Source organism: Thalassophryne amazonica, chromosome 13 (genome assembly GCF_902500255.1).
Source record: "Thalassophryne amazonica chromosome 13, fThaAma1.1, whole genome shotgun sequence".
NCBI lineage: Eukaryota > Metazoa > Chordata > Actinopteri > Batrachoidiformes > Batrachoididae > Thalassophryne > Thalassophryne amazonica.
Window position 1 is genome coordinate 84,505,467 of NC_047115.1, and position 23,697 is coordinate 84,529,163.

General features: G+C 40.7%; 1 protein-coding gene across 1 annotated transcript in view; it reads left to right on the forward strand.

The window, feature by feature from the left end:
- The first annotated feature begins 12,282 nt into the window (after positions 1 to 12,282).
- Positions 12,283 to 23,697, forward strand: part of pdzd8 (PDZ domain containing 8) — a 186,376-nt gene continuing 174,961 nt past the window's right edge. Inside the window, exon 1 of the mRNA XM_034184410.1 lies at positions 12,283 to 13,103. Within this exon, the coding sequence (XP_034040301.1) occupies positions 12,283 to 13,103 (821 nt within the window). The remainder of the gene's footprint in view (positions 13,104 to 23,697) is intronic.

Genomic DNA, 23,697 nt, shown 5'->3' on the forward strand with positions numbered 1-23,697 from the left:
CACGACTGATACAACTTTCCGGCAGTCGCCTGTGTGTCTCCTGTGAGCCACCGAACCTCTCGATTGTATTTTATGAATTTTATTTTATTTAACCTTTATTTAACCAGGTTAGTCCCATTGAGGTCGAGATCTCTTTTACGAAGGAGAACAGGGGCCTCATGTACAAAGACTTGTGTGGACTTGTGAAGGACGGGGTCGTCTGTCCATGTGAAAGATGTGATCCATTTGTGAGTCAGCTGATGGCTGAAGTAAATGTGGACTAAATAAGTGAACATGCAGCCACAGTGAATGCTGATATTTGTGGAAACCAAACTAGAGAATTACATAGTAACCAATAAATACAGAAAAAATAAGTAATGAGGTGACAGATGAGACAAAAATATGTCTCAGCATTATGGAACTGTGGCCAATTTGGAACAGGCAGCAACTGTAAAAGTAGAGGTGAGAAACTGTGAGGAAGTTTTAGAGTGCGTGCATATGGGACAGGACATTGATCAAGGAAGGAAAACAAAATTTTGGGGTTGGTAAATTGACAAAACAAGCCATACCTGGGTGACCAGAACAGATTGATGTATGGAGCCATTGACTGAGGATGACTTGGGTGTAGAGGCGTGCACAGGGTCTGTGTTCATCCTCAGTGGTGAAATATATGATGAAATGTTATGTTGAATATATTGCTTACATGTTTGACTGTGATAGAAATGTCATCCGTTCAATTTTGCATTAATAAGATAACCAGTCATTTTCAGCACTTTATGATGATTCCTTAAAAAGATGGAATCCTAATTTCACCTAGGACACCACAATATCTAGAGATCCATGTTAGAGTTGTTTAATAAATCCATGTTTTCAAAGTAAATGATCAGGAATTTATCACTCATATCCTGCAAAATGTCAAAATGTCTTTTCTGAATTAGTGGAACATGGAGGGTGCATAAGCGAGTCTGTAAAACATCACCATAGATATATTTTTAGTGCCCTCTTGTGGTGACATAAGCTGTTTTCTACTCATCTCCTTGGAAGACAACAAATCAAATCCAGGCTCAAAAGGTCATGCAATTCCACTGTTCATTTGATTTGCTTGTAATTAAAGCAAACATTATAGCTAACAGCCTCCAATAGCATCTCATGCTCATTTGTTTTTAGTTGCAACAACCAGCAGTGACTGAGGTGGCCACCAGTCCTAGACTTTTGAAATGAAAGAAACCGACATAGTGGTGCAGCTTAGCTAAAATTTCCATAAAATATTGTTCATTTTGTGATAAAAGCATGGAATTTGGCACACATATCCTAAATTAACTAATGTTTATTTTCAGATATGGAGCCATCCTGGAGCTGACCAATGAGTGACAGGGGTCAATAAAGAATTACACAGGGGTCAAAATTTTAAAATGCTCCAGTCATGTTGAAAACTATGCCACGTTGTCTGATTATAACGATTCCAAAAAGGTATAGTTTGGACTATCTATGACTGAATGTTCTGGAGTTATAGGGTAAAAACAGCCTTATATTAAAACAGTGAGCCCTGGCTCTGATGGCAGCATAAAACGTTTTGTGAGGTTTTGTTAATGCAGCACCTGTCACATTGGTATGCTCCTGACAAAGTTTTACAATGTGTCTTCATGGGCACATATATTTTTTTAAAACTGAAGGCAAAATCTCCATTTTCAAAAATACCCATGCTCATGTGGTCCTGATCTAACAACACCTGCTCCTAAATACCATAATTTTTTCACTAACAATCCAGCAGGGCCTACATTTAAAACAAAGTTGCTTTGTGGATTGTTCTGGTGTATCCAAGTTCACTATATTTTACTGAGTTTATCCTGATTGTATGGCGTTTGCTCTGGTGAGTTACAGGATGATAGCCTTTATGCTCCCCACAAACAGGAGGTTATAGGTAACCGTCTGCCCATAAGTCTTTTCATTTTTACCCAAGGCCATCAAATATGGCCATCGAGTATGACAAAGGCTTTTTGTCCGTCTGTCTGCACTCAGAATAAGTTCAGGCCTATTACTGCCAGGGTCTTCAAAGTGACAGGCAGTGGCACTGAATTACTCCCCAGGCGAGAACCCCCCCCCCCCCCCCCCCCCGCCAAAAAAAACCCCTACAAAATTTTACATAAACAGCCATTTTTTAAAATTATTTTATTATTATTATTAATTTTTTAGAAGTGCCCCTGAAATTTCAATTGAAATTGACATCAAAAGACAGCAGGCTACAATATAATTCTTATACAAAACATCCATGAATTGTAAATTTGAATAAACTTGTCCTTACATGCTAAATGTCTGTCATTAGACACTTTATTAATCTGTCTTTCTGTCAGGTTTTAGCCCTGGACCTGCCCAGAATCTGGTTTTGTCCCCCAGTCTCCGTCCATTTCCCTGTCTTGGTCCTCCTGTTTAGCTCTGAGTGTTTAATTTTCTGTTTCTTACACTTTAGTCTTGGTTTTATGATTTGTTACACTTCACCCATGTTAAGTTTGGTTCTAGTTTAGTCTCTGGTTCTTATTTAGTCATTCTGTGTTATCAAGTTAGGATTTGAGAATTATCACACGTCAGCCACTTATTGAGTTCCGTTCTAGTTTAGTCTTTGTCCCATTTTCTGGTTATTCAGTCACTCTGTTTGGAGCACATTAGTCCCTCAGGTTTTTCTGTATACTCCTGCCACATGTTGAGTTCTTCTCTAGTTTTGATCCAGCCTTTAATTTTCTGTTCTGTTTCTTCTTTTTCATTTGTTTATTCTGTTTCTCACATTTTGATTCTAGGTATCATTATTTCCTAATTGTTTAACATTTGTTCTGTCACATTCCTCCTTTTGCTGCTTTTGTCTGACACGCCCACCTGTCACTCCACTCATCTCACTCAGCCACGCCTTCTTTCCTGCACCTGCATCTCATCACACCCTGATTATCCTCTGCTTTTAAACCCCTTGTCTTCCACCACTCACTGCTAGTTCGTTGTGCATATTGCCTCGTTCCAAGCCTCTCGTGTTTGCTGCCATAGCCTGTTTTTCTTGCCGTGTATGACCTTCGCCTGTTTTGACCTTGCCTTTTGCCTGAGCCAGTTAACCTGCTTGTCTGTGCCTGAACCCTGCTTGTTTTTTACTCCGCTTTTGCCTCCTCCGATACACCTGTTTACCCGTGCTGGAACTCTGCTCGTTACTGACCACGCTGCCTCCTCACGACTGTCTGTACCGCCGTCTGCCTGCTTGTGACCCTGTGTATGGACCAGGGCCTGTTTTTTGAATTAAACCTTTTTCTAAATCCGTCCTCTGAGCCATGAGTCTGCATTTGTGTCCACCTGCCTGTCGTGCCAAGTCCTCACAGTTCCTGACACTTTCAGGGAGGAACAATTATCTCTTTTAATAAGGTGCATATTTGTCTCAACATTTATCTTATTTAGCTTGAGGTTTGTAAATATTAGGCTAAATGTGTAAATACTGAGCATTAACTCATCTGCAAAAGTTTAGGTTTGACAGAAATTTGATAATGTAGTATTATTATTAGTTTGTCAATGTACATGACAACAAAAAGAGAGTTTCCAGCTGCTGGAAAATTATTGTAAAAACTGTGTAACACGCACTCTTGCAGACACACAAAAAAGGTCAGATTCAAGTCACTTCAGCTAGAAATGTAAATGGAGCTCCTGTCCTCTCCGGTGAGATAAAAAACGCATTGTTCCACCCTGTCTATCCACTTTCAAACTCCTTTCATTTCATAAACTAGCTGCCTGCCTTGTTGGCTGGAGGTGTGGTTCTTTGCTCTGTGGCAATCATACAGAAAGAATGCAGCTGCATCCTTTGTTTGTTTCTCCTCTACTTTTTTTTCTAAATTGGGCACCTGATGGCTTTGACAGTTTTGACAGTGTACCTCTCAGCAAGCAAGGGTGCCTGTACAGCTGCAGGGGGCGCCAATTTGCCAATTCTACACACAGTGACAAGCAAACTGTGGAAATTATTATTTTTTTTAAGTGCCCGTCCTCACGGTGCTGCTCCCCCCTTTCACACTGCAAACATCGATGATGTTAGACGCGTCACGGATCGGTCTAAAAAGCATTATTTTCAATAATGTGATGCACCACCGGGAACGCGCATTGCCGCTTGTCGTCAGGCTGCTGCGGTCAAAGTTCAACCCATTCCAACTTTCGCCGCTGTGAGCTATGACATAGCTTCCCACTGTCCAATAGAAAGGAGGCATCCGGCCAAAACATGGAAGAACATGTTTTCTTCTGACTGGACTTCATGGTGTTCAGCTCATCACTGGAAGTTTTTGAAGTGTGTTAGTATTTAGGTTGCCTGCACAGCAAATGTTCTTGATTGTGGGACAAATATATTTTTTCTTAAAATATAAAGAAACACTAAACAGTAAAAAAACAAAAACACCCCCCACATTATTTAAAGTTGAGTTTTTTGTGGTCTCAGAAGTAACAAAAAAGTTATAGCTTTATTTGGTAAAAATAAAAATGGACTGAACCATTTACAAATTAAAGCATTCACTCAGCTCAACTGTGCTAAAAGGCTAAGCTAACATTAGCCGAGCATAAACCCCCAATCTCAATTCTCTTTTGTACCCCTTCCCCTTCCCCTTGGCCCTACGCCTACCCCTTTAAAACAAGGGGTAAGGCGAAGGGGTATGCCTCTAGCCCTATGAATTGAGACACCCCTCCGCCTTAGGAGAAAAAAAAACTGCCCGTCTCAAAACTGCCGTTTTCACTGTTTGTTAACATGGCAACCGAAATGCAACTTGTTGCAGTAGCCTGTTTGCTCTTTTTATTTTCTCGCCTTTCTGCGTAAATGCAAAGAAATAGAAGTCGCAGATTTCTTTGATGCATCGCAATCATGTCATGTTAATTAATTTATAATAATAATAATTAATAGTATTAATAATAAATGATTTAGTAATTTATTAATGTTAATACTAATAATTCATGAATAATAGTAATTAATATTGTTTGATTAATCATTAATTGATTGATTAGTAATTAATTCATTACTAATTAAAATAATTTATAATAATAATAATGTATTAATTTATATAGTGCCAAATCATGACTAATCGCCTCAAGGCGCTTCACAAACATCATTTAAAAGCAGAATAAAATGAAATAAGATTAAAACACAATCATATAAAATACTAATGATAAAACAGGAAAACTGTTTATTTATTTAAAATAAACACGAAATATATCAGTCTGTGTGCAATGAATGTATACATTATACAAGTTTCACTTTTTGAATGGAATTACTGAAATAAATCAACTTTTTCCTGATATTCTAATTATAGACATTGTGAATAATTGTAAATATAAAACATCTACCGATTTAAATGAAATTGATATGGTGGTGGTAAAACAGGTCATTGAATGGATTGCAGAACCATTAACATACATCTGTAACTTATCATTTCGGTAAATTTCCCAATCAAATGAAAATAGCTAAGGTTGTGCCGCTGTATAAGACTGGGGGTAGACACCACTTCACAAATTATAGACCTGTTTCTTTGCTTCCACAATTTTCCAAATTATTAGAAAAGTTATTCAATAATAGATTAGACAAATTCATAAATAAACATAAATTACTTACTGATAGTCAATATGGATTCAGAGCACATAGTTCAACATCACTTGCATTAATAGAATCAGTTGAAGAGATTACAAACGCCATAGACCACAAATTACATTCAGTTGGAATATTTATAGACCTTAAAAAGGCTTTTGATACAATCAATCATGACATATTAATCAGTAAACTTGAACAGTATGGGATTAGGGGGTTGGTGTTGCACTGGGTGAGAAGCTACTTAAGTAACAGAAAACAGTTTGTGAAGTTGGGGAAATATACATCATCATGCTTGGACAATGCTTGTGGCGTCCCACAGGGGCCAGTATTGGGTCCAAAACTGTTTCTAATTTATATAAGTGATATTGTCAATGTTTCCAAAATATTAAAATTAGTATTATTTGCAGATGACACAAGCATTTTTTGTTCAGGGGGGGATTTGCAGGAGTTACTGAGGAGGATCAGTATAGAAATGGGAAAATTGAAAATATGGTTTGACAGAAACAAATTATCATTAAACTTAAGTAAAACAAAATACATGTTATTTGGCTATTGTAATACAGACATACAGGTTCAGTTACAAGTTGAGGGGGTAGATATTGAAAGGGTACATGAAAATAAGTTTCTGGGAGTGATAATAGATGATAAGATAAACTGGAAGACTCATATAAAACATATACAAAGTAAACTGTCAAGAAGCATTTCAGTTCTAAACCAAGCGAAACATATTCTGGACCACAACTCACTCCGCATTCTTTACTGCTCACTGGTTTTACCATATTTACAGTACTGTGCAGAGGTATGGGGTAATACTTATAAAGGTACAACACAATCACTATCAGTAATGCAGAAAAGAGCTATAAGAATTATTCATAATACTGGCTATAGAGATCATACAAATCCACTATTTTTACAATCCAAATTCTTAAAATTCACAGACTTGGTTCATTTTCAAACAGTACAAATCGTGTATAAAGCAATAAACAATTTACTTCCAGCAAATATTAAAAATATGTTTTTTAACAGATCAGGGGATTGCAGTCTGAGGGGGAAATTTAATTTAAAGCATCAGTGGGCACGAACAACATTAAAAGGTTTCTGTATTTCTGTCTGTGGGGTGAGGATGTGGAACAGATTGGGAGTGGGGCTCAAGCGATGTCCAAGCATGAACCAGTTCAAACAGCGGTACAAAAAATATGTTTTTTTCTAGGTATAGGGAGGAGGAAGGGTAATGAGGGTTAGGGTGTTTTTGTTTTTTGCTTCGGCTTGTAAATATATAGTATTTTGTATGTTTATTTATTTATTTATTTATTTTATTTATTTTTTATTTATATAGTGCCAAATCACAACAAACAGTTGCCCCAAGGCGCTTAATATTGTAAGGCAAGGCCATACAATAATTACGTAAAAACCCCAATGGTCAAAATGACCCCCTGTGAGCAAGCACTTGGCGACAGTGGGAAGGAAAAACTCCCTTTTAACAGGAAGAAACCTCCAGCAGAACCAGGCTCAGGGAGGGGCAGTCTTCTGCTGGGACTGGTTGGGGCTGAGGGACAGAACCAGGAAAAAGACATGCTGTGGAGGGGAGCAGAGATCAATCACTAATGATTAAATGCAGAGTGGTGCATACAGAGCAAAAAGAGAAAGAAACACTCAGTGCATCATGGGAACCCCCCAGCAGTCTAAGTCTATAGCAGCATAACTAAGGGATGGTTCAGGGTCACCCGATCCAGCCCTAACTATAAGCTTTAGCAAAAAGGAAAGTTTTAAGCCTAATCTTAAAAGTAGAGAGGGTGTCTGTCTCCCTGATCCGAATTGGGAGCTGGTTCCACAGGAGAGGAGCCTGAAAGCTGAAGGCTCTGCCTCCCATTCTACTCTTACAAACCCTAGGAACTACAAGTAAGCCTGCAGTCTGAGAGCGAAGCGCTCTATTGGGGTGATATGGTACTATGAGGTCCCTAAGATAAGATGGGACCTGATTATTCAAAACCTTATAAGTAAGAAGAAGAATTTTAAATTCTATTCTAGAATTAACAAGGAAGCCAATGACGAGAGGCCAATATGGGTGAGATATGCTCTCTCCTTCTAGTCCCCGTCAGTACTCTAGCTGCAGCATTTTGAATTAACTGAAGGCTTTTTGTTGTGAAAGTGACGTGACACGGACCCACAACAGGGGGCGGTAATGAACGGACAATGGATAAGCCAAAAGTAACAATTTAATGTTGTGAATCGCACAACAACGTACAGACAATAACAATATGGTGGACTGTCAATCATACACCAGGTGACGTGTGGGCAGGCTCAACAATAGAAGACGCCTGGCGAGAGAAGAGCTGGATCCCCACACAGCTTCCACCACCAACGGAGCTGAAGAACACCGGAGCCGCCAAGCCCTGCGCCCCAGGTGGCCGCTGTCTTCAGCAGTCAGACCCGGTACTGCTGGCAGAGAACAGAGACAGTCCTGATGAGTGTGAGTTCGCACACTCAGTATTCCCACAGTCAGTGTTTAGTAAAGGAGGGAGAACCTCCACCTCCAATCACACACTCGTGCAGCTCCTGTTTAACCACTTATCTTGGTTTGGGGTGTGAGGCGAAGCCGTCGCTGATCACACCAAATGCCAATCCCACAGATAAGGCAGAACACCACAGGATAACGGCTGCAAAAGAAGTTCAGGTTATCACTCAATGATTTGAGTCAGCAGAGAAAGTTACCTGAATGGTAGCTGATTTCTCGGCGGGGAGGTGGAGTTGCAGTCCGGCCTTTATGGTGGTGGTGATGAGTAGTGGATGAGTGACAGCTGGTACGGATGATGAGTGACAGCTGTCACTCCTGGTTGCTCCAACGCCCTCTCGTGCTTGAAGCCCGCACTTCAAGCAGGGCGCCATCTTGTGGTGGTGGGCCAGCAGTACCTCCTCTTCAGCGGCCCACACAACAGTTTTCAGGGAACTTTTAGGACAACCTGATAATAATGAATTACAATAGTCCAGCCTAGAGGAAATAAATGCATGAATTAGTTTTTCAGCATCACTCTGAGACAAGACCTTTCTAATTTTAGAGATACTGCGTAAATGCAAAAAAGCAGTCTTACATATTTGTTTAATATGCGCTTTGAATGACATATCCTGATCAAAAATGACTCCAAGATTTCTCACAGTATTACTAGAGGTCAGGGTAATGCCATCCAGAGTAAGGATCTGGTTAGACACCATGTTTCTAAGATTTGTGGGGCCAAGTACAATAACTTCAGTTTTATCTGAGTTTAAAAGCAGGAAATTAGAGGTCATCCATGTCCTTATGTCTGTAAGACAATCCTGCAGTTTAGCTAATTGGTGTGTGTCCTCTGGCTTCATGGATAGATAAAGCTGGGTATCATCTGCGTAACAATGAAAATTTAAGCAATGCCGTCTAATAATACTGCCTAAGGGAAGCATGTATAAAGTGAATAAAATTGGTCCTAGCACAGAACCTTGTGGAACTCCATAATTAACCTTAGTCTGTGAAGAAGATTCCCCATTTACATGAACAAATTGTAATCTATTAGATAAATATGATTCAAACCACCGCAGCGCAGTGCCTTTAATACCTATGGCATGCTCTAATCTCTGTAATAAAATTTTATGGTCAACAGTATCAAAAGCAGCACTGAGGTCTAACAGAACAAGCACAGAGATGAGTCCACTGTCTGAGGCCATAAGAAGATCATTTGTAACCTTCACTAATGCTGTTTCTGTACTATGATGAATTCTAAAACTTGACTGAAACTCTTCAAATAGACCATTCCTCTGCAGATGATCAGTTAGCTGTTTTACAACTACCCTTTCAAGAATTTTTGAGAGAAATGGAAGGTTGGAAATTGGCCTATAATTAGCTAAGATAGCTGGGTCAAGTGATGGCTTTTTAAGTAATGGTTTAATGGTTGTATGTAAGTAGGTATGTGTAGGTGTATATTTATGTTTGTGTATATATGTGTGTATATGTGTATATATATATATATATATATATATATATATGTGTATGTATATATATGTATATGTGTGTGTATATATATATATATATATATATCGGTTTAGGTGTGTAGGAATCTATGTGTATATGTGGCAAAGGGTATTACTGGTTGTGGGGAAGAAGGGGTAGGGATAAATAAGCTGATGCTTCACCCTACCCCTTTTCGGACATGTTGGGTACACAGTAGGAACTTTTTTGTTATTGTCTTTACTGATCTATCTTGTAATTGTTGTTGTATCAAATGTTCGAAATAAACAGTTTTCATTCATTCATTCATTCATATGACCAGCACCTATATGTTATGTTCTGGGCTGCATCTCGTTATGTTAATATTTCTTTTTCAAATTCTCCCATTTTTTTGCATCCAGCCCCATTTCCTTTAGAAATTTCCTTGACAAATAATATCAGTCTATTAGGACATGAGGTTATGTGTTACACATATACATGTGTGTGTAGACGTTTTCCAACTTATTCCCATTGATGAAACTTCTCATTTTCTGCCTGAAAGCTTATTAGGAGAGGAGTGCGCTCAGGGCTCCGTTTGTTTACAAAATACACACATGTTACAGATCTGAACAGCAGATCTCAGAACAGCAGGGATTGATATTATACAAAGATTTATGACCATACAAATTAACGTGCTTATCCTTTATCATAATTTTCTCCGTTGTGAGATATAAAAGTGTCTTATCGTAACGTTCGTGTGTATGCGCATTATAACGCCTCAGCACACGAGCGACGTTACGATATTCTTCAGAACAACAATATTCGCAACATGCATCCAGCAGCATACACGTTGCTGTCATAGACAACTGCCTGTATAGTTTTTTGGCAAGTTATAGCTTTCTAAACAGCGTAATTTGTAATGAAAGCCGCTTCATTTGTGCGGCTCTTTCGGCGCCATGTTTATTTTTTCGGAGACAGCAGTAAGCTCCTCTTACCCCTCCAAACGGAGTGTGCATCCAGATTCACTCCAAACGGAGGGGTTTGAAGCCCTTCGCCTACCCCTCCGCCTCACTCCAAAAAGAGAATTGAGACACCCCTCCGTCTCTCGTGCCCGCGCAAAACGGAGGGGTAGGGGTAAGGGGAAGGGCCGAGGGGTAGAATTGAGACTCAGCCTAAACCTTCAGTAACATCACGTTTTATTTTTAAATTATTCTCACCTCAGACTAAGCTGCAGAATTAAGCTCCATTGGTCAAACTGGGTGTTTGTATATGTCCAAAAGTGAAGAATGTCGGATTTAGTGGGTCTGCTCCATCACCCCGGCTGCGTGTCTTGGTCTGCCCCGGAATGAGGCCTGAACTCCGGCTGCTCCATGCGGCTCTGCACACTGTCACGGTTCGATTGATACCACCAGTCCTCATCAGTCCTCTCTCGGTTCGGCGTCACTCTGAAAAGTAGCTGAAAAAAGCTTCTCCCAGCAGGATGATGGGAGACTCGTTCTACTGCTGTGTTTTTTTTTTTTTTTTTTTTTTGTGGTTTTACAGACGCAAATCCAAGATGGCAATCACTCAGCTTTTCAAGTTGTGGAAAAAGCCAGTGTGTGACGTAGCAATATCTGCTCCCCTTGCCGCGTTGAACACGTTATCGACCCCAAAGTGTCTTACGCAAACCGGAATGCGTTAACTGAAGCCGATAATGAGTTCAGTCTGAAAGGCCCATATCTCACCTTTGACAAAGCCATTAAGAAGGTGTGGTCGATCTTGGATGATCCCAGTCACCCCTTGTACCCAGAGTTCAAACTGCTTTGGTTTTAGATTTGTGTCCAAAAGATATAAGACCAATAGGTACAGTAACTCTTTTATACCTACTGTCATTAGGTTTTTAAATACATGTGTTTAAAAAAGTTACAATCATAGGTTTGTATTCAATATATGTCTCGTGTTTGCAGCATTGGGATTTAGCAGACTTTAAATAAGACCAGCTACAATTTGGAGAAAAAAAAAAAAAATTAAATATAGTTAGGATGTGTTTTTACTTAAAATATTGGGAGAGTGCATGTGGTATTTTGCGAAAAAATGCATTTGCTTGTCAAATTATAGTCAAAAAGACCAAAGAATGTGAAAAAACCCCCCAAACAAAACAATAGATAACAGACGAAAGTCAAAAGACTTAAGTGGTTTCAATTCTAAGATCAATTTAAATATACTTACTTCTTAGAAATAAAAAAGACATTCCCAGAAAAAAAAATAACGTTTAATCTCTGATGGTCGTTCTCCAGCAAATAAAGGTAACGTCACGCACCCTGCTGTGTCACCGGAGCGAGGACGTATGCGGTTTTCCCAAAGATTTTCCAAAAATCCAACAATCCCTGAACGCAGCACGAGGAACACGTTGTGCCCACGGTTGTGTCTCCGACATGACGTATAGCACACATTTTAAATATATTAGAATGTCGCAAACAGTGTTCAGGCGAAGGAATTCATTTTATTTTGTTTTATTTTATATTTTTGGAATCGACTGGATTCGAGAGTCGGCTTCATATTGAAGGTGGCAGCAGTGCTCCGACGCCGTGGATCCCAGCTACCGTCAAAACGAAGAGAAGAAGAAGCCGTGCGGCGCGTCGTCCAATCAGCGGGCTGGGCTGGCGCTGAGGCAAGAAGCAGATGATATGGCAGCTTGGAGAGCGACCAGGTGGAACTGACTTTGTTAAAGCGGCTCAGCGGCTGATTATGAGAGCGCTTTGACTCGCAGGTGGCCACGGGGCTCGACATGATTTACCTGGTGGTGATTTCCGCCCTGTCCGGAGCTCTGGTGACTCTGGTGGTGCAGTTGCTGCTGATTTACCGGCGGAGCGCGGAGCCCGTCGGCAGGACGGTGCAGTACGTCAGAGTGCTGCCCGGCGACGCGCTCAGGGATTACTTCAACCACAGTCAGCCCGTGGACGCCACCCAGCAGCAGCAGGAGGCCCGTCAGGAGGCAGCCACCGCCGGCGGCAGCCCCAAACAACCCCCACCTTCTTTCCACGGTGAGCCCGAAACCTGCCACTTTCTCAACGCTATCTTCCTCTTCCTCTTCCGGGAGCTGAGGGACACCCCTGTGGTCCGGCACTGGCTCACCAAGAAGATCAAGGTGGAGTTCGAGGAGCTGCTGCAGACCAAGACCGCGGGCCGGCTCCTGGAGGGGCTCAGCCTCAGGGACATCTCCCTGGGCAACTCCTTACCAGTCTTCAAGACCGCCATGCTGCGGAAGCCGGTCCACCTCAATGAGGATGGCATGCCCGAGGAGCTCAACTTCGAGGTGGACATCGAGTACAGTGGCGGCTTTCACCTGGCCATCGATGTGGAGCTGGTGTTTGGGAAATCTGCTTACTTGTTTGTAAAGATGAGGCGAGTGCTGGGCAGGCTCAGGCTGCAGTTCACGCGCATGCCCTTCTCCCATTGGTCCTTCGCCTTCCTCGAGGACCCACTGGTGGACTTCGAAGTGAGGTCTCAGTTTGAAGGAAGGCCACTGCCTCAGCTCACCTCCATCATAGTCAACCAGCTGAAGAGGGTCATCAAGAAGAAGCACACCTTACCAAACTACAAAATCAGGTAAACACACAAGCGCGCCTTACCAAACTACAAAATCAGGTAAACACACAAGCGCGCCTTACCAAACTACAAAATCAGGTAAACACACAAGCGCGCCTTACCAAACTACAAAATCAGGTAAACACACAAGCGCGCCTTACCAAACTACAAAATCAGGTAAACACACAAGTGCGCCTTACCAAACTAAGAAATCAGGTAAGCACACAAGCGTGCGCCTTACCAAACTACAAAATCAGGTAAGCACACAAGCGTGCGCCTTACCAAACTACAAAATCAGGTAAACACACACGCGCGCACCTTATCAAACTACACCTGCTCCTAATTTCCATCCTCCATCAAGGTACATGGTGATTTATGTAAAAAAAAAGTTTGCTTTTTTGTGATTGCTCTGATGCATCTAATCAGTTTATCCTCATTATTTGGCCTTTTAATTTGGAGAGTAACAGTATGATGGCATTTACTGATTTTGAATGATTCTGTTCAAGGGCCTTTCACACAGGAAGTGGTGCGCTGCACGTACGGCTAGGTCAGCGGAATGTCTGCATATCTGGCTGCTGGAGTGAATCTAAAGATTTGACATCTTTGATGAAGACTCATTTGTGTCCCGGAAAACATGCTAATAATATTAACAGGAATAGTAAACAGTCTGTGGCAGTTTGGCGAGTTGGGCTATGATTTGAAGAAGCTCCCTTTTCATCGCAACTCGGGTGCCTTAATTGAGAGAGTGGTGTCAACTCAGAACATGGCGCCATTTTGGTTCCAACTGGGATGAACTAGTGAATGAACCTTATTATGTTTTCAACATTTTTTTTAACCAGTTAACCACAAACAGCAACACATCCAGGTACAGGTGCTATCAAAATAAATATAAAAATAGTTAAGAGCCAGTTTTTATAAGAGTCAGGCAGGTGGTTATTTCTGACCCCTTCAGATTTGTCCCAATTTTTTATGGGTAGATATATGTTAGAAATGAACAAAAATCACATTTAAAAAAAAAAAAAAAAAATCCTTGATAGGGTCAGCTTTATTAGGGGGTCCTGGAAATTTGTGGTCAAAATGGCAAAATCACAAAATTTAGATTTTCGAATGCTCATATTTCTGTGCTCCCTGAGTGAGCCAAATTGATTTTCATTAGTGTTAGTCTATCGGGTATGACTCTTCAAAAACATGAAAATTTCGGCGGCTGACTCAGGGCACAGCCCATAGGTGTAATTTTTTGTAATTGTCCATTTTCACAGGGGCGGTGTTGTCTGCACCCTTCGTCAGCCAAGGTCTTTTGTGCATGTGATGATAGATTAGGATCTCTTACCTTGATTGTGATGAAAATTTTGACGGCTGACTTTGGGCGCACAAGTATGGGGCAGTTTTTACCACCAAAATGCGAAATTACCACTTTTTCACAGACTTTTCTGATCCATTTGCAATCAACGTGCGTACTGCAAAAACTATTAAAATATGAAAGAGTGAAAGTAGAAAAGTGTCAAATCACAGTCTTTTGTGTCTGATTTAACAGGTGGACGTCCAGGCTGCGGGTCCGAGTTTGAGCACGGTGTGAAAATAGTCAGTTTTTTGATCAGGGAAATGACTCCAGTCCCGCTTTCCTCAAACCGGCGAGTGTCAGTGCTGAAATTTAATTTGTACCTCTGTTACTGTGCATGTCTAGACTGGTCGGGGTTTTTTAATGGAAATACATTGCGATCGGATGGGAAATTTTTATCCGATGCAAGTGAAAATCCATTATATAAAATCCCATATATACAGTGTTTATTACATGGAAAACAGTACAAAAGCACTGGGACTTTTTTTGTCCGGTGACTGTGAATATATGGTTTATATGATGACGGTTTAAGTGAGGTGATGGTCTAGTGGTTAAGCGTTGGGCTTGAGACCAGAGGATCCTCGGTTCAAATCCCAGCTTGACCAGAAAATCACTAAAGGCCCTTGGGCAAGGTCCTTAATCCCCTAGTTACTCCCAGTGTGTAGTGAGTACCTTGTACGGCAGCACCCTCACATCAGGATGAATGTGAGGCATTAGTGTGTAAAGCGCTTTGAGCATCTGATGCCAATGGAAAAGCGCAACATGAATGCAATACATTTACCATTTAGGTGAGTTTTACTGTACATGGGACTGATCAATAAATTTACCTCTCAAAACTTTGACGATGAAGTCGCTTCTGTCCCACATGTCTGACTTTATTTTCACAAATTTTTCTTCTGTTTGGATCTGAAGGGAATCTGTACATCTTGAAGCCCCTTTGTGTGTATTTGTGCATCCAAATGCACAACAACCCGACATTTTCAGTGAATAAATAAATAAAATAGCTGGATTTACATGCAGATAGATTAACAGTCAATGCTATTGTGAACCCAAGATGGCACCACGAGTCACGTGACCATTTTTTTTTCTCGACTCGCCATGTCGCAACTCTCTGTTAAGGCACCCGAACCGTGACCTGCTCTGTTGGTAGCAGTTTGACCGTCTGCTGGATAACGATGGACCTTGAATCTCCACATACACACAAATTACAGGGAGCCAGTTTGTCCAACAGATCATCTGGCAGTTTGTCCAAGGTGAGTTGTTAATGTGAAATCTCATCTATTTTAGCTAACCTTGGCCTAGCTTTTATCTTTAAGTAGCTGTGTTAGCTTATGCTAGCTGAATGCTTAACTAAACAAATTGAATTTGTCTTGCTTGAGCTTCCTTGCCTTATTAATACTAATCAGCTAGGTGATTTGTTTATATTTGTAAGTTATAGTTGTCCTTACTTATACATTATTGGATGTTCTGTGATACAGGAATTGTCTCAGTTTTCAAGAAATTGACTTTTTCTTTTTTTAAATAGAATAGTATTAATTTTCTTTTGTTGAATTTTTAGCCTGTGTCTTTATAGTTTAATGTTCCTGTTGTTTGTTTCATTTTACTACAAAGCGGAATGTGCTGAGGCCTGGTCCTTGAAGAGATCTTTCCCACCACCTATCATGAGCCAGGAATTATTGCTGCACAGTGGAGGATCGACCACTTGGTGATTGGAGTGAGCCCTGATTAGATGTGGGTGAACTTCAAACCTTCCAGAAGTGGGGCTGAACATGAGAACTTCCTTCCAACAGCTTCCATCCTAGAAGCTCTAGCTTTACGAGAGACCTTACTCTGGTGAAGTGACCTGCCATTACAGCTCAGCTGTGTTCTCTGCAGACACTAAAAGTGTAAACTGCATATGGGACATTCATTTAAAAGAGAGAAACAAAGTTAGACTAAGGTTTGCAAAACAAAACAACAACAAAAAAAAACTGCAACACACACAAACAAGGCAACTTGTGACTGAGCGTCCCTCACCAGGAGTTACTAAAGCAGATGGGGCTCCCGTAGGCTGCCAGGCACGGTGGCTTAGTGGTTAGCACTGTTGCCTCACACAGCAAGAAAGTTATGGGGATCACTTCCTGTCCTTTCAGTGTAGAGTTTGCATGTTCTCCCTGTGTCTACGTGGGTTTCCTCCGGGCACTCCGGTTTCCTCCCACCATCAAAAACATACTTGTTAAGGGTCTGTTCCTCGCTGTGCCCCTGACCAAGGTAGTGTTTCTACAGCTGGAGTTGGTCCCTGGGTGCTGGACTGTGGCTGCCCACTGCTCCTCGTGGTTTGATTGTGTTTAACTGTAATTACGATGGGTTAAATGCAGAGAACAAATTTCTTTGTATACATGTATGTATAATGACAATAAAGGGCCTTAATGTTAATATTTTGTTAATAAAGCTAAGGAAAAAAATGGTGAAGAAATAAAGCAAAATATTACTAAATAAACATTAATTAATCTTGTTGCTGACTCCACAGCCCTTTAATTCTTGCCATCGGGTATTGCCAAGGCTTTGCGTCCCTCTGTCTGTCCGTGTCTCTCTGTCTGCTCAGCATAAGTCCAGTCCTATTACTGCTAGGGTCTTCAAATTCACAGGGCGCATTCTTGGGACACAGACCTTGGACAAGTTTAAAGTTGGCTAAACGTGACCCATTTTAAGAGGTGCTTTAAGAGGTTAAAAAGTCACATTCTGTTTCCTGTCTTTATGCTCATACCGCTGAGGATATTTTAGCATTATGTTATATTTTTATTATGAATCACTGATTTAGGATAGTTTTTTTTTTTTTTTTTTGCATTTCAATTCTAGTGTTGAATATTCTTGAGAATTTCTGAGGCAATATATCTTCCAGCAAACTTTATCGTGATAGTCCTATGGACATTACCCTCCTCAAACATTCTATTCATGAAATGCTCTGTTATGGTTTTCATGAGTCACTGGTGCTGATAAAACTCCTCTATAACCTGTTTCACACCAGACAGCTGTGTTGTTGAAGGCAAAGTGTCATTAAGTACAGAACTTTGTAATTCTTAATGTGATCTATGTGATGGTTTGTTGGGCACCAACTTAAGTTGGTCACTCTGTACGACTATTTTATGGTTTTTATACCAGACTTGTTGCTGGTTTACATTGAAATTTTCTAGTGAGACCTTCAGGATACACATGTAACCTAAAGTCACTTGACACATCCCGACTGCACACAGACGTTTTAAAAAACAAATATTTGGCTGGACACCTTTAAAGTGCATCATGTGAAGGTGAAAAATACATGTATTGAATTTGCATTTATGCTAATTAAAACACTTTTTTTTTCTTTTTGGTAAACACTAAAAGTATAAACTAGTGTGGGGATTTCATTAAAATAATGAAATAAATGGAAAGTTACAACAAAGCTTTAAAAAAGGGAACATTGACTGAGCAGATAAACAGGAAGGGGAAACTAAAAAGAAACTGAACTTGAACTGTTAAGTCCTTATTTCAGTGTGGCTTCTGAATAACAATAGCAACACACAAATGCATTTGATGACAAGATTGCAAGTACTGCAGCACTGCTAAAATTTCATTGGGCTGATGCACAGTACGATATGCCAGACATGTTTTATTAGAATTGTCCTTTCTCCAGTGACATCAGGAATATCGTGAATACCCTTTTAAAAGTGTGTCTTAACACTTTGACTGGAGTTACGTTTTACACTTTCCCCTCGTTTTCAGTATTTTCCTGGTGGTTATTACAGTGCAGTGAAGAACATTGAAATTCTTCTCTTGTGCAGATGAGCTCTTTCGCATCTTTTTACTTAATTTCAGCCCGTGTCTCAACCAGGTGACGTGTGCATTCTCAGGTTGCTGAGAGGCGTTGTGGCTTGTACCACATGGGAAATGATTAGGATTGCATCACATCTGTTGAGATGCAGGTTGACTGTCACTGGTACTGTTGTTCAGCAGGGTGCTGGCAGAAACTTAGTTTTGGGTGACGAAGAGGTAGATGTGCATCATAGAGTTTGACCAATACAGGATTTTTATTGCAGATGCTGATTTTGATATTTTATGATCCTAAAATCCCAGCAGTCATGGGGCATGAGGCGGGCACACCCTGGACAGGACACCAGTCTATCACAGGGCCACATATAGACAAACAGACATATTCACAACCGCATGCACACCTACAGTCAGTTTTAAAGTTTTCACGTCACCTAATCTGCATGTCTTTTGGATCTGAGAGGAAGCTGGAGCACCCAGATGGAACCCACGAAAACACAGGAAGAACTCGCAAACTCCAGTCAAACACACCTTCTTGCTGTGAGACAAGTGCTAACCACTAATCCACAAATATTTCATCTAACATTTATTTTTAGTAGTGTTTGTAATGCGTTCTCACCAACATAACATGACATAATGCAGTTTGAGTGTAAACTTGTTTGATTGGTACAGTGATTCATTGATCAAAAAGATAGTATTGTTTTCAGTGGACACAGTTGATGTTCATATTGCAGTTTAATATAACTGATATATTTTTATTTTAAAATATACTGTAAACATTGGACACCTTGTTTTCATTCAGGACCACAGGTAAAAGTTCCTTATTTTCTTTACTCAATTTATCTTTGGAAATGGGAAACAAAATACTGTTTGTTTTTTAAAAAAGTCATTCATTAATTTTTTTTTCTGCTGATCAGAAAAAATAACCCATCTGTATCTTACAAACCTTGTCTGATCAGAACCCTGGGTTTTGTGATCTGTGACACTCCTAATTCAGTTCAGTTTGTGTGTATATTGTGCCAGATCACAACAAAGTCACCTTAAGACACTTCACATGGATAAGGTCTAACCATACCAATCCCTTGAGCTAGGGATGTCCCGATCAGGTTTTTTTGGCCCCGCTCCGATTCCGAGTCATCTGATTTTGAGTATCTGCCGATACCGAGTCCCAATCCGATATTTTAAAAACTGAATGAACAAAAAACTGAATGAACAAATGCTAAATATATAATAGTTTCATTTTAATCACCTTATTTTATTATTTATCACTTAAACAGTGCACTTCTCCTTGAGGTAGCTTGAAAATCAAGTAATAATCTACCAGACTTAAAAAATGTACACATTTTCATGTTATTTTATTTGTCTAAAAATAAATGTCAAATGTTCCTTATGTTAAACAAGAAATTATCTAATCTGAAATAACAGGTGGTTTTAATTTATAGATGAAAGGTTTTTAAAGAACCATTTATTGATTTAGCTATTTTAATTACAAGTGTTCTAAACTCTTTTAAACAGTAATCAGAAATTTTGAGGTAACAAACAACAACAAAACATTTCCAAGGATTTTTCTTAAGACGTGGTTTCTGCACTGATCTGTGGTTCAAATCCCCGCCTGACTGGAAACTCACTAAGGGCCCTTGGGCAAGGTCTTTAATCCCCTATTGCTCCCGGTGTGTAGTGAGCGCCTTGTATGGCAGCACCCTGACATCAGGGTGGATGTGAGGCATAATTGTAAAGTGCTTTGAGCGTCTGATGCAGATGGAAAAGCGCTATATAAATGCAGTCCAGTTACCATTTGAACAGATCAGTGGTTTCTGCCACTAGTCTTCTGTGTTTTGGCCCGAAGCATCATTCCTATTGGACAGCGCGAAGCTACGTCACACCTCAGAGCGTCGAAAGTTCAAAAGTCAACTTGAAAAGTAAAAGGAAAAAAAATACTTACATTTGCGTCCTGACAGTCCTCAGTGTGCCCCTCTGATGCTTTATCAGTATTCAACAAGTTCAGAGCAGCACAGTGAATGTGAATGAAGACGGAAGCTCTTTAAGACGAGTTCCTAAATATGATGAGTGTGCACGTCGCTCGTGTGCACACCATCTCTCGCTCCGTTTTGCAGACAAACGATCACAGGACAATTTGTTTTTTTTCTTTTTGTTAATCAGATGACAGATCGTCGTCCTGAGGACTTGGTCAGCACCGGGTCCTGCTGCGCACGGAAGGATGACTGAGCAAGAGTTTCGGTTGGAAAGTGTCCATCATCCTCTTGTCATTCCATTGAGACGTCAGGCTGAGCGCATAAACACACAAACAGCAGTTCTGCGAAAGAAACGTTGCGCGCGTAACTCCCCCCACCTCTGTCCGGTTGAACTTAGTTTTTTCTTTTGTTCAGTTAAAAAAAAAAAAAAAAAGATTGGGTTGAACTTTGACCGCATCAGTCTGCCGCTCCCGTCAGAAGCATCACGTCAAAAGCCGAGCTAAAGCGACGCTTCTGACGCCTCTAAAAAACACGTCTCATGCCTCTGACGCATGAAAGGCCCATTAATCTGCAAAAATGAGCCTGAAATAGCGCTGATCAAAATAATGAGGATAAAATCTATATCGGATTCCTGATCGGGATGAAACATCAGATTTTTGATCAAGTTTAAAACCACGTGATCGGGCCCGATATTCGGGTTTTTGTGGGTGTTTACATGGCCGTGCGCAACCGGGTTATTGCTAATATTCCTGTGGCTGCATGTAAACGTAGTCAGTGTTTTTTTTTTTTTTTTGGAGGAAGAAACCTCTAGCAGACCATACTCAGAGGGGTGACCCATTGCTTAGGCCCTTATAAAAATAACAGATTTGGTTAAAACAAAGCAAAATAGAATGCAGGAAAGACACTGCAACAAAAATAAGTCCAAAACAGATCCTAAAGGGTGGTATGGGCTGATGACCCCTCTCATTTCCTCCATATGATGGGCTTTTCCCAGACATCAGTTGGCCCAGGTGAAGCAGAATAAAATTAAACATATGATTCAAGATAATTATAATTAATTATAATTAATCGTACACAAAGCTGAACCTGGAGCAGAGATTGTTATTGACGAGCTGTGTTTATGGCTCATGGCCATGCAGGTGCACAGAAACCTTCTCAGAGCTGCAGCTTTTACCGTGATTGCATCAAAATGAACAGTTTTCACTTAAAAACAAGTCATCATAACACATCACACTTATGTAAACTGTGCCTCCGTTCTCCATTGAAGCGCGTGCTGGGACACTTCTAGTAGCTACGTCACTTGTCGGAAACACCCGAGTATTCACAAGTACTTTGTTGTCGGACATCTTTGTAGCGTTTGCTGCGAATGCTGTATACATTGAACCCGGTCACTGAAATGCACAAAGTAATCCTGGTGGATCATCGGATGGTCACTAACAGTCTAAATCTAAATTATGATTTTGGTGCGACATGTCCTTTAAATAATGTTAGGGTTCTCACCAGGATTTTTTTCACAGGATAGGGTGGAATGCAGCAGGTCATAGCCACGTGACGAGCGTTGCAGGCACGAGTATTGTAGGAACACCCCCCCCAGAAAATTTAGAATTTTGCAAGCCTTTGAAACAGTCTTGCATTTTGAGGGCCACTTTGTGTGGCTAACTGGGACATTAAATAACATGCGGCATGTCCTTTGAAAAATGGGGGAACCCCCCCACCCCCACCCCCCCGCCAGAAAAGCCATCTATGGTGGTTAAAACACAGCATAGGGGACCAAATCACAGCATAGGGGCCCCTTATGCTGAAATGTGCTGGTGAGAACCCTGAATATGTAGTTTAAAGTCTATAATGTGATGCTGCATTAGAAAGGTGCAGCAATGGTTAGTGAGTGAAATATAATCTTGTTCAGCAGGAGAACAATTTTCTGCTTTCTTCTCTGTCTCCACCTTGTTTTAGGACATAAGTGCAAAAGGGTTTCTATAAAACTGCAGATGGTGAACAGTGATTTGAGTGTGATTGACATTTTGTCATCTTACACTAATTCATATAAAATGCCAAGTTTTGTGTTTAGATTGGTGGGGTTGTATCTTGCTGCTAGTGGCAGTAATGCTGGACTGAACACAACACAAACTTTTATCTTAGTATTTCAATCAATCAGTTTCAATCAATTTTATTTATATAGCGCCAAATCACATCAAACAGTTGCCCCAAGGCGCTTTATATTGTAAGGCAAGGCCATACAATAATTACGTAAAAACCCCAACGGACAAAACGACCCCTTGTGAGCAAGCACATGGCAACAGTGGGAAGGAAAAACTCCCTTTTAACAGGAAGAAACCTCCAGCAGAACCAGGCTCAGGGAGGGGCAGTCTTCTGCTGGGACTGGTTGGGGCTGAGGGACAGAACCAGGAAAAAGACATGCTGTGGAGGGGAGCAGAGATCAATCACTAATGATTAAATGCAGAGTGGTGCATACAGAGCAAAAGAGAAAGAAACACTCAGTGCATCATGGGACTCCCCAGCAGTCTAAGTCTATAGCAGCATAACTAAGGGATGGTTCACGGTCACCTGATCCAGCCCTAACTATAAGCTTTATCAAAAAGGAAAGTTTTAAGCCTAATCTTAAAAGTAGAGAGGGTGTCTGTCTCCCTGATTTCAGAATAAAATGTGTTCATGTTTAGGGTTTTTTCAATATGATTGTATATAAATGAATGCATCAGTGATGTGGACCTCATTGAACTTCATTCCATTGTTGATCATCTTTCTCTGTTTCTTTTTAATTGTCTTTTATTGATGTTATGAATACAAATACAGATTTATCTACAAGTAGCTTGTATTGTGGACTACATCAGCTTGATGTTTTATCATTCGGGCTTTAGTGCAGACTGTTAAGAGGCAGCAGGAGAGGACTGTGGCAGTGTGTGTGGTAAAGGGAGTGAACTCACTGATCTGACAAAGGTAAACATACTTTGTGTACGAAAGACCAAGTGGGAGGGAAGTGAGGTCAGCAGGTTTGAGGTTGGGTGCAAGTTCTTCAACCTGTTCAGTAAGAGGCATCGGGCAGCAATTTCGCTGACTTATAGATGCTGCCGAGAGATATCGAAATATATCCGTCACTGTAAACACTGTGCATATTAAATCTGCTTTGTGCTCATTTTGTGGAGCGTGATTGTCTTGATGCCTCACAGGTGGAACACAGCTCTGGGCTTTTCTGCTGTGCTGAGCACAGTGTTGATTTTTGCTCAGCCGCTGATGGCTGTTGTCTTTGATGTGCTTTACTAATTGTCATGCAAAGGCAGAAGCGAGATTATTAAAAAATAGAATAAAATGGCGTGTTCTCCTGAGTGTCCCACCCAATAATTAACAGTGATTAATGAGCCCTGCAGCATATTTTTTTTTTGGTACGAGAGGAGGTATTCAAGAATCGTGGGAGAATAGTGGCTCTGAGAGGCTCTTAGAGGCAGAATATTCGGCTAACGAGGCTCATCTCTGAGCGTGGCGCTAATTTCAAGAAGTTCAA